Source organism: Anarhichas minor, unplaced genomic scaffold (assembly GCF_050575085.1).
Source record: "Anarhichas minor isolate MPS153535 unplaced genomic scaffold, ASM5057508v1 ptg000010l, whole genome shotgun sequence".
Lineage (NCBI taxonomy): Eukaryota > Metazoa > Chordata > Actinopteri > Perciformes > Anarhichadidae > Anarhichas > Anarhichas minor.
The window spans coordinates 5,733,773-5,746,080 of NW_027466456.1; the positions used below are offsets into that span (position 1 = coordinate 5,733,773).

At 44.7% G+C, this 12,308-nt stretch overlaps 1 protein-coding gene across 2 annotated transcripts in view; it reads left to right on the top strand.

The window, feature by feature from the left end:
* trabd2b (TraB domain containing 2B) overlaps positions 1 to 7,824 on the top strand; it is a 55,073-nt gene extending 47,249 nt beyond the window's left edge. Inside the window, exons 5-7 of one of the 2 annotated variants that reach the window (XM_076088586.1) lie at positions 4,850 to 4,946; positions 7,229 to 7,507; positions 7,599 to 7,824. In XM_076088586.1, coding sequence (XP_075944701.1) covers positions 4,850 to 4,946; positions 7,229 to 7,507; positions 7,599 to 7,824 — 602 coding nt within the window. The remainder of the gene's footprint in view (positions 1 to 4,849; positions 4,947 to 7,228; positions 7,508 to 7,598) is intronic. The other variant, XM_076088587.1, reaches the window with a different exon arrangement.
* Positions 7,825 to 12,308: the final 4,484 nt, after the last annotated feature.

Below are 12,308 nucleotides of genomic sequence, written 5' to 3' on the forward strand. Positions count from 1 at the left end.
GGCCAGTAGAGGATGTACGTCAATGCAGTCCCTCTCCGTCTATCCTCCACCTCCATTCACTCCCTCAAGCTATTCTCCATATCCATCTATCTTGTCGCCGTCCTTCCTGATTTTACACACTCAATCCATCAGCGAACTCTCCTCCCTCGTGTTTTCTTACCGTTAGTGCTCTGATTGCAATTTTCATATGAGGTGGTCCGCTTGCGAGCCACGTGGGATGTTTTTAAACCGCAAGCGTGCATCAGTTGATCCATTGTTTACACAGTGTAATTGCAAACACATTTGTTTGCGTAAAACTGAAAACTAACATAATTCTCTTCCTGTGCCTTTTGGAGCAATCTCTCCAACGCTTAACATGCTCCCTGTTTCCATTACCTTTGTCTTTGCACTTTGGAGGTTCTCCAGAGGGATGAAGAAAGGTGAATAAAATAAATAATAAAAGGAGGCATGGGGAGACTAAGCCTGTGGAGGAGAGAGGGGGAAACAAAGGGGGCTAGAGAGATAGAAGGAGAGCAGGCCCAGGCTGGGTGTTAGTAAAGAGAGAGACTTGCTACAACACCTCCTTTTTTGCAACAAAAACAACTGCATTCATACACAAACTGACATGGAGAGAGAGAGAAGAGTGGAAAAACTGACAGACAAACAAATAGAGGATGGAAGACGGAGCCGCAGGGACAATCAGACATGCGCGGACGCTTTAAAAAGACACGATTGAGTCTGGAAAGCCAGACAGATAAAGAGATAGGCCCGAGACAAGAGGTGGCTACGGTAAACACAGACAGAGTGGAGTACATTAAGACACTACTGTAGGTGGAAATCAGGATGAGAGTTATTAAACAGAGAAACTGGGTCTTTAACTCTGCTCTCAGGAGCCACAGGAGGGGAAACACCCTGTAAGGTAAACACACACACACACACACTGCAAGAAGTCACTGTTGCTCCGGGATCTTCTTATTTTTATTATATTTAAGGCATATATCTGCTTCATTAAGAGTGATGACAGCAGAGCAGTGAGAAAGACCGGAGGGTTGGGCGATACGGGAAAGTGGTTGGAAGTGGTTTAAAGCCACTTTACCACAAGTTACTTAAATGACACCACACGGCACTCTGCAGATAAAACACTGTGATGCAGATGATGATGAAGACCGAAGCCTGGTCCCAATTGCGTATTACATATTATAGTGGCAAGTAATGCAATGGTGACTGAGCCTATGGCCCACTGATGAAGGTATTGCAATGTTTATATATGTGCAGTACTACAAACAGGGCGCCTGTGGCAAAATCCGAGGGGAAAAAAATACTGTATTACAGTTTTTCTCCATTGTATACACACATAACTCTGAAAAAATAGCATGTATGGAATTTCGGGCCAAGACTCAAACTTAACTAAAGAAACGCAAAAAAGGCAAAAAACAACATTTATTTAATAGTTTTTAAATCCACATCACACAAATATTGGCTTCACCAGGGGAATGCTCACAGTACAGAAGCTAGAGACGGTCCACCTTCTGTTTCCTTGGGATGCACGCATCATAAGTGGGCTGTTGATGTCCCAACATACACGGTGACATCAGAGCGTCCCAGGTCCAGCGTGTGGTTGGGTTTAGGCAACACGCTCTCTTTGGTTAAGGTTCGGGGAAAGATTGTGGTTTCCATCAAACGTTAGGAAGTAAGTCAACACGTCCTGTCTCGTGCTTCAAGTCACTTTTGACGTTGTCAATATTTAACCAAGACTGCGATGTTTCAAACCTAATCTCAACCAAAGGCTCTTAGTGAGGGCCATAAAAAGCGTTAAAAAGCGTTAATCATGGAAATAGAGGAGCTTCTCACAGCTGCAAAACATTAAGACACAGAGCTGATGGCGGTGACACATGAGGAAAAAATAAGTATTATGTCTTTTGAATAATATTTTGCCTTCTCATTGCTACATTTAATTGGTAGAGGCCTTCCAAAGTCATGTGGTCAATGTTCTATTAAAGTCTGTGAGCAGAAAATAGAAAATGACTCCTATTGTTCCTCTTTTAGGAAAAAACTATTGCTGATTTTCTGTCAAGTTAAAGAGACAATTCACCCCAAAATAATAAAAAAAAACATTTGAAAAACTCAACAGCAATGTCTCTTTGAAATCATGATCCGGTTACTCGAGATAGTTCACAGACCTCTTCGTGAACTATAAATAGTTCCTACATATGGAAGATTTTGAAATGCGTCTCCATGACTTGATATTTAAACTGTAAAATACCAAATCGAGAGACAGTCATTTGTGTAGAAAATGTCAAACATTAGTACTTTCAGTAACTTCCACACACAGAGCAGCATGTTTTGTAGTGGACTGCAACACGCAGCAGGGGAGCAATTAAGAGTCAGCTGACCTCTCACTACCTCTGTGCTAATGGAGCTGTTTGTTGGGCCGGCTCCCTGGTTACTGTCTGGATATTCTAAAAACAAAACACACAAGCCCAGCATCACTCACTCACTCACGCACGCACGCACACACACACACGAACCACAGAAAACACACAGCAACAAACAAACGTGCCACTGTTGTCAGATGGAAAGCGTGTGAATGAACTTTTTTCCAAAAGTCAAAATTATTAGGAATTATAAACATTTTTGTTAGTTTGACAAATTGTGCCAACTCATGGGGAACCGAGCAATCCCTCAATCAAGTTACCGAAATTTGACAAGTGGTGGTTTTCACCTCGATTAGGACAGTGTGTGTGTGTGTGTGTGTGTGTGTGCGAGGGGGCATGTGTGCACAAGTGTGTGTTTGTAGCTGTGGTTTCTTCGTGTCTTGCAGACATAAGTGTTTGCATGGCTGCCGTGTTTGTTTGTGGATACGGCATGTTGCTTAAGAAGTGGCTGCATGTTTACAGCATCCTGGAAACAAAGAACGGGGTTTACTGACAGAGATCGAACGCTCACTACACATTTACAGCAGGTGTGTCTGGGAAATGAAAAACATGTGGTCCGCTGGCTGTGAAGAAAACAACAACAAAAAAACACGACAATTTCATCACACAAATGAACAAACACAAGCACACTGCTCTGTCTGAGTGTGCTATTGCATGACAGCAGAGCGGAGGAAATCAAGTCAGCACATCAAACGGTCAGCTTGACCTCACACACAGGAGGTGTTCTTCTCTGCCGCCGGCCGGCAGGAATTAATGAAATAGCTGCTTGACACAGATATGAGGGTGGTTGAATCTGTCAGCATGCGGCCACTGAATGAGCTCTGGCCCCAGAGTCTTTTTAGGAGAAAGGGATGAAAGAAAAGAGAGAAGAATGAGTAGTAATTAAGGTATCTGTGTCGGGGACTTTTTTCATGTATCATTACGTTTTAACTGTAGTATTATAGGCTACTGCTTACTGAATGTTATGTCAACCATAGAGTATATTGTTTGCAGTTTCTCTACAAGCATGGCATCACACGCTGGTGACCATATTTGGCAAATGTGGTGTTTGTCAGTAAAACAAGACTTAAGAGCAGACATGCTCGCGGCTCTGGGAGGCTGTACTAAGGCACTGCAATGCTTTGAGCTAAATGTTAGCATGCTAACATGCTCAAACATAATGTGCTCTAGCATTGGACAAATGTAATCTTTGACCTGATGGTGGCACGAGAGAAATGCTTAAAGGGACAGTTTGGATTCTTTTTGAAGTGGAGTTGTATGAGGTACTTATCCACAGTCAGTGTCGTAGCTACAGAAGATGGCGGTCAGTACGCCCCCAGCTTGGAGAAAAGGACAAGAACGAACTATCTCTTTCAGGGATCACCAAAGTTATTACAATTCATCCTGAGGTAAACGACAACACATCTTCATTTTGTGGTTATTGAAGCGATGCAAAAGTTCTGACAAAGGATGAGAAATGCATCCTCAAATCTGCAATTGCGAACATATTTTGTCTACACATGTATCGCAACACAAGAACACACACAAATACAAACTCACACCCTAACCCTCTGCATAATCCCATCTGATCTCGCCGACACTCTGTTGTCCGCGGCCTATCCCGGCGCTGCCTTTGAACTCGGCTGCCAAGAAAGAGTAACAGCGCGTGCCTCCTTCTCCGACTCTCAGGAATGATCAGGAACATCGTAATGATAAAATTGGCAGAGGTGGGTGAGGAGCTGAGTGGGAGCAGAAGGCCCTGACAGAAAGTTAAAAAAAAGTCAGTGAGAGGCTCGAATATTGTCAACGTGTCGTTAATAAGCTGCGGGAGAGAGCTGAGGTGTGTGTGTGTGTGTGTGTGTGTGTGTGTGAGAATTCCTGCGTGTTTGCAACATTTTTGGATGCGAATTCTTCTGTTAGGGTGTGTGTAGCGGGGTGATGTCAGGCGTATTGCCGGGTTGAGTGACACGCAGGATTATCGGCTGATGGGAGAGTATATAAAAAAAGAAGCAGCTTTTGTCAGTGTGGGGCTGGGGCATGCTTGATGTCGGTCTGAAGGAATCGGATACAAGGAGAGGGGACAGGAGGTTGAGTGCTGACAATATGGGGTCATTACCGAGTGCGCCCAGAAGATTCGAACAGTCCCTGTTATCTCACAGATCCTCCACAATCCTGTTTCTTGCTTCTGACAGGACCAGAACTGCCACACTATATACGTACCCCTACACCTTGGATGGATGAACATCGTCTTTGGTGGGGGGAGGTCTGCTGAATGTTTGGCAGTGGGTCCAATGTTTAAAGACACTTAAGTTGCTGTTAAACATCTGAATGTTTATTTTTCCCCAGGTGATATTCAGTCATTCAGACAAAATGCGTGCTCAGCTGAAAACTGGCTTTAACTCCGTCTTGCTCCTCCTGGATCTGTCGTGACTTTCCGGCCTCTTGTCTTCCGTCAGGTCACTTCCTGGGGAACCACAGCGTGCTGGACATCCTGAGGCAGGAGGGCTACGAGATCGTCCAGGTGCCCCCTGATCACCAAGAGCCAGTCCCAGAGTGAGTGTGCAGAGACGAGCGTAACGGACCACAGAGCATGTCATTTCATTAAAGTGCTGTGGTTACAAAGATGCAAACAAAAAAAAAATCTGTTTTTGAAACACAAGAAGTGTAAATGATTGCTTGGGTTAGTAAATGACAAAATACAGTGATTGTTTGACATGACCGAATCTGACGAGGTTCATAATAGTTTAGTATTTTATTTTGGAGAATAACTAATACAAACATAATCTAATCACGAGCAACGGCTGATTCCAATTTTGCGCATGCAGTCAATTCCCGGTTACAAGAGAGATCCTAAAAATGTGATGAATGGAAAAAGACAAAGAGGGCGTGGTTATGTGCTCGCATCACACAGTATACGGGAACATGGACAGTGAAACAAAACATTTGTGCACTCTTAAGTTTTTGGCAGGCGAGCAGATAAATGTGGACATCCATCAGCTCAGCCAGGCAACATCCGTCTCATTCTCTCCAGAGTGGAGCTATTTAGCCTCAGCAGATTTATTGAAGCGCAGCGCTGATACGGTCCAAATTGTGCTCTGCAACAAATAAAACTAAGCTATGCAGGAATCCTTTGATATTGTACTTCATCAACCCCCTCACCTTCCTGCCCTCCCTCCCTCTCTCCCCTGCTTGCCAAAGGCGAGCTGCCAGTGGGGGGGTTTTGCCTGTTCTCAGCAGCCACTGGTAGCACAGTCAACACAAACACACACTCAGCCATGTGTGTGACGGGTGAGTGGAGGGATGCACCGTGCCAAGGAGGGTTGTGCACACACTTAAACTCACGGAGGCTTGGCGTCTTGCAGCAGTACTTCACAACAACCTTCCACAATCCCTCTTAATGTCTCTGTGTCTCTGTGTGTGCGTGTGTGTGTGTGTGTGTGTGTGTGTGTGCAACCCCATTCCTTGGCACAAAGAAGCTCCCCTCTCACCTAAGAGTTTTATCCATGGTCCCAGTGATGAAGTAGTAAAGATGAATTAGGGCGAAAATTGGAAACAACATGGGGCACTCCTTTAAAAAAAAAAAAAAAAAGAGTAAATGCATACATGCATCCATCCATCCATCCATCCATCCAGCCGAGGCTTTTACTAACTTCTCCGTGCAAACTACCGTTGTAAACGCAGCCTCCCTATCTCCCTACACCCTGTTTGCAGAGTTGTGGGCTTTAGCCAGTGGTTCTGGCTTCAAAGCTGACAAGTGGACTGACTTACTGTGGTCACGAAACACTCGTGTACGCTGCACACACACGCACGCACACACACACACACACACGACCACACACTTCTACGTGTGCGCAGACAAGTTTAGCTCCCTGATAGAAGGTGACAAGACAGGCCAAGGAAAAACACCACAAGATGGCTGAATGAGAGGTGTTTAGGAAAGCTGTTAGCCTCAGAGCTGTGAGTGTTACGGCCCGTCTGGCAAAAGGTCTTAAAGGGTGTATTATTATATGACTGACAGACGGAGTGGGCTGGAGGTGGGTTTGGCTCCACAGTAGCTTGACCGCAGGCCTGGAGCTATCATCACCCTGACCGACGGGGACGGGACGGGGGGGTTTCATGTCTGTAGAAGTAGAAGAGCAGACCATCAAATGTATGATGACCGGAGGGACTAGACCAATAATGAGTGAGCTGTAGAAATCATGACTAAAAGCCATCCCAGGATCCATATCATGTTGGAGAATGATTGAGTAACAACAACGTTTGACACGCGCATAAGACATCCTGTATTTTTTACTTTCTACGGCTCGTTTCAGTGCGACTCCCTTAGATGAGGTGTGCAATAGGCTTTTATGATGTTCTAGCTTGAAACACAAAGTCACATGCGAGCCATATTGACAGTTAAAGAAGGAGACGAGAGGAGACGGTTTGAGTAATGGGTGGAAGAAAGAGGAGCACGGCAGACGTTTTTCGAAGAGAGGTCGGCAATTCTGGGTGGTCTGCTCTGGGCAGATGTCAGTTTTGATGCAACAGTACGGTCACTTCCTCTGATGTCGCCTGCTGGATATTTCTGCCTCTCAGGGCAGCGTTTATAGAGCGAGGCGTCCACGTCATTAATTGAAGTAAAGAGATGCTGAGTGGAAAGCAGTAGTGGTCAGAAACCACAAAGGACAACATTCAAAAAGTCTTATAGTTTCCTTACTTTCCATCTATGAGTCAAAGGTTTTAGTGATACCTTTGCAGACACTTAAGACTCATGTGGTCTAAAAAAATCCTCAGTGGGCTTTCCATGAGTATAAACTGACTCCATATCCTCTCCATCTGTTTTTTTCCTGCAGGAGCAAACCGGCTAAAGAGCCTTCAGCGCGGTCCGGCGAGGAGGGCGCCGACAGCAGCACGTCGTCTCCGGACAGCTGGCTGACCAGTCCGTCAGAGCTGGAGCTGGACTACGCAGAGAGCATGCCCGGCCTCGGGGACGACGAGCTGCCTCACATCCTGCTCCCCGACAGCCTGAGCCAGCTGGAGGAATTCGGGCGACACAAGCGGCCTCGCAAACCTCACCGCGGCCACGGGAGGCCCCGCCTCTTCAGCGACCTGTGGGTTCGCATCGGGGACAGGTGAGATATTGCTTTTTTGATCAGTTTAATGCAGTGATTTTTCACTTAACGACACCAGAACGACCCTGATTTCTTGTTCTCTACCCTCCAGCACTACTACGCCACCTAACGTGAGGATAATCAATGGCTACGTGACAGTGGAGCCTCCGATGACCCATCAGGAGCAGCACAGACGGGTGGAGATCTCTGCCACAGAGCGACAACCCAGTCCGGCTCCCTCCACCCCGGCCAGCCCCAGCTCGGCCTCAGTCCACCGCGCACTCACGCCGTCTTGCATTCTAGCCTGGCTGTTAACACACATGCTGTTCACCTCCTGACCCCAGGACAGCGTTATCTCACAGACAAAACACTGCAGACACTACTGCCTCCATACCAGATTAGTGGACTGTGATAAACAAGGAATGGCCATCAACACCATTGCGGAAAGGAGACGGAGGAGCTGCCTCCGTCTAACGGGGAGGGATTCGGCTCCAGCCCGCCGAAGTCTTCACCAACTCGTCGAGTCTCAAAATGTGCGAGATAAGCTCTCAGCCGCGACGCAAGCAACGAACGGACCGTGTTCTTCGAGCCCCGTGAAAGTATTATGGTAGAATAACAAACACATAGCACTACGAAGACATGTACTGAGTTTGAGCGAGCAGCTGTAATACTGTATAGAGAAGTAAGACGTTAACGATGAGAGTAGGACGTACTAACAACAGTCAGAACTCGGTGATAAATGAGTTGAATGCATACAGTCACACAGTGCTGTGTAGGAGGTGGAGCACTCTGTTGCCACTGCTTTTTGTAAATTGTGCATTTTGTTCATAAAAAAAAAATATTGTATATTTATTATTTCTGGAAGAAAAGAGAATATTTTCTTGCTTTTTTTTGAAGATAAATGAAAAACAATAAACTTTGGAAACTTATGAATTGTTTGAAGATTTATTTTGGGTTGCACCTTCATGGCCAAATGTTAGAATAAAATATGTTTAATATTGATTAATCACTGCATCAATATTCATCATGCACATTGATGTGTAAATGTGCCAGTGTTAACACAGTGTGTCTCATGCTTTGTTTAACACACTAATTATTTTATTGACTGCATTAAGACTGTACATTATGTTAGACTGTGATTTAAACAACTCCTTTACACAGTAAATTCCCATTAATGATGTACTAAAAACATAACTTACAAGTTAAAAGCACATGTGGTTGAAAGTGAGTGCAGAAGGGGGGGGGGGGGGGGCGCGGACATGTGCAACAGGTGATCTCAATCTGCCACCTGCTGGATAAAACTAGGAAAACACCATTCGCCTTGAGCCTCTACTACAAGTACTACAGTTGCATTAGACAAGTGCCAGTCAGGGTAACGCACCATAGAATAGACATCAGGCCGCAGCTTTTCCTTCAGAGGAACAGGAGGTTGAAGAAGTCAAGGAGCGATGAAGGAAAAGATCATCAGTCAGCAACAAACGGCCATGATGTTCTGCTCTTATGCACAGCTCTCTTAACAAGATCGTATTGGCTGATTTGTGTCCGCAGTCACGACACTCTGAGGATATGAGCTTTGATTGCAGTGACAGAGCAGAGCGTGATGAAAAGTGATGAAGGTTGTTTGTTTAAAGCCACACACAGATGTGCGAGCAGGAGAAGAACATCTTCACTTTCAGGTAACTCAACGCTTTAGAAGTGCAATGAAGAGCTTTGAAACCAGTTGAAACTTTTTGAAGAAATTAGCTGATTTTACTGTAACTCAATATTTATTCAGAATACTGTGCAATAATGTGAATTTAGTTCCCAGTCTCTAACAGCTCTGTGGTCAAAAGTTGATTGATTGAAAGTTCATTACTAGAAAAGAAAGCATGACTTAACTTAGCACTCTGTATGTAACTCTCCTGTTTGGTATCATCCAGCTGCCCCTTGAGCAAGACACTTGACCCCCTAAGGTGCTCCAGTTGAACTACAAAGTGGTTAAAAGCAGAAAGTTCTCCTTGAATAGAATTATTCCATGTGTTGTGTCATATAATATAATGTCAACATAGTGACCACTCAGAGAACTTTAAAGCTGCTGTAGTTGTCACTTTTACCACTAGGTGGCGGTAGCGTCACACAATAACTTCAGCAGACAGCACAGAGCCGGTGCACCGCTTTAAAGGCCTCATTACCAGAGCACGAGACCTGCAGAAACAGAGGAAGGTATTATTTTATGGATATACCATATCTGAATAGAAAATATTTATGTTGAAAACCAAATATTATACAGTTAAATATGACGTGATATTTGATCCAATAAATAATTTTTCATTGTACAGTTTAGATAAGCCAATTAAAACTGGACCTACTGATCTGATTCAGAGCTTGTGTTTGTATTGTATTTTAAAGTCATTACAAAAAATAGAGGTATTAATATATATTTACAAATATTCTATGATTCCTAAATTTATGTAAAGATGTATTTTAAATGATCTTTTGCAATGTTTATCACATTATACTGATCACTGCCACAACATATCAGAGACACAGAAATACTATATTGTTTTAGGTTGTGTTTTACAAGAAGTTTTTAATTAGACATTTATCATTTACATTGTATTTTATGCCGACTCAGTTAAAATTCCTGAGCACTTTCAAAACAAGAAAGGACATTTATGTCCGATTGCGTAATAACTCTTAATAAAAAATGGAAGGAACATTATGGCTTGTTTCAATCCCTTTTATGATCTGGGGTAAAGAGTTTTATCATTTCTGTTTGCCTGAGTCACTTAAATGCATCAGCTGAATGCCGCATGCTGAGGTCAGCCTTGAATCAAGATACATTTTACTGACTACATGTGATGAAGCAGACAAAACCATTAAAAAAATTGAAAGATCCATATCAATACTTCAAATAAATACGCCAACGCCATGAATAAAACATATCTCCCACTAACGGGATTGGACACTTGTGACAAAATAAACGAGTAAAAACAAAGTGAAATAAGCAAAATATGTATTTTAACTATGTCTAAAGTACAGCGAGTCTAATTCTGAATATGCCTTAATATGTTTTAATTAAATGCTTCTAATCAATATTTATTTCAGAGCTAATTCTGTTTTAATTTCATCTTTAAGCCTTCCTCTCTTAAATAGTTTCCTCTCTAACAGTGAAAAAAGGGAGCGAGGGCAAGTTTTTTAGAACAAACAGCCTTCTCGCCCCTTAAGCCGAGACGGGACAATATTTGCCTTCGCTAGAATACCATTTTCCCTGGACTTTGGGGTGTTGTTTGAAGGAGTGGGGGCCTTGACAGGGCGCTCTGAGGGCTGACCCTCACTCTGCCGGGGACACGCCGCCCGCCGCATATAAATAAAAGATTACAGTGGAAAATCAATTTCTGTGCAAACTCATTAAAAATGCCCCTCGCCTTAAATGATTCCCATTTCCTTCCATTCAACCTGTTCATGCCGGGCTGTCCCTGAGACCGACCACCACCACCTCGTCCCTCCCACCCCTCCATCCTTCCTTTACCCTGTTGCTCTCCCCCGGTGGTAATTACTTGCACAAGTCGTTTTTTGCCCTTTGATTTGCACCGTTTCACAAATGAAGGTTAAGTTTGTTTAACCGTGCTGGATTTGCCAGTCATGTTAAAGCATATAATGTGGCAGGTCGTTGGTTTCTCCACACACACCTCCGACACCCCCTGGCCTGCCTCCTCCCTCCCTCCCTCCCTCCCTCCCTATCTCCTTCCCTGTTGGCATGGGCCTCTTGGGGGGGGGGGGGGCTCCAAGGTTAAGGCTTACTGAGCCTGAGGAGGCCTGCAGTGGATCAGGCTTCAGACCCATTGACTTGACTGAAAGGGGACCAGGAAGTTGTAAAAATCACCTCTGGTAACAGGATTAAGAATCAAACTGCTGTGTTTGCCCTGAGAGGATGTTAAGGTGCCGTCAGTGAGTCTCTGGGATGATGGAGAGCAAGAAATAGCAGCAAGATGAGGGATTTCTCCAAGGTCTAGGAGCTAGAAGCTATTGTCTTATACTCCTTTACAATTGCTGAACAAACAAGAAATGCACAATAGTGAAAGACACACAAGTGCAGGAGTATTTTCACATTTCAGCGCCTCGTCTTTGATCAATACCTGACAAGAGAGGGAAAGTCACCGGAGCCACGGTGAACATTGATCCCAGGCAGCTGGAGCCGTTCATAGCATTTTAAGTGTGTGTGTGTGTGTGTGTGTGTGTGTGTGTGTGTGTGTCGCTTTGATTGCCGAGCTGCAGCTCACAGCAATAACACGCTGAGGAGTTTGTCATCACAAGGCCAACACAATGCAGGACTGGCATTCACCGCGACGCATTGTCTCTCGGCTACTCAGGTCTATTGTGGCAAGACATGCACTGGAGGAGCGTGGGCTCCGTCTGGTTGTCGCTGAGGGATGTTTACCAAATGTCTTTTTTTTTTTTTAACACTGGATCTGTAATTATGAATTACTGGGAACGTCTGTCTACCCTCACCATGTCCTGTGCGGTGGATGTCTCCCCACGTTCCACTGAGAGCTTTGATTCCCCGTCTAGCCGAGGGCAGCCATAAAGCTTTGGGAAAACAAAAGTGTGTTTAGCCGCGCAGATAGCGCTTCTTCCCTTTAAGATGATCCCGCTGATAGCGGCGTGAGGCCAAGCGTAAGGTGTTTGGTGAGCTTCGCTAACTCGCAGCTCATCCGTGTTTGTGCTGGTTGAGACATTATTCGCTCCCATTGTCCGAGTCCCCTTGAAGATGTGTGGCTTTGAGCCGTGGGATTGAGCTGTGTGGCCTTGTGGTGCTTCAGCACAGGTCAGGTGCAAGTCT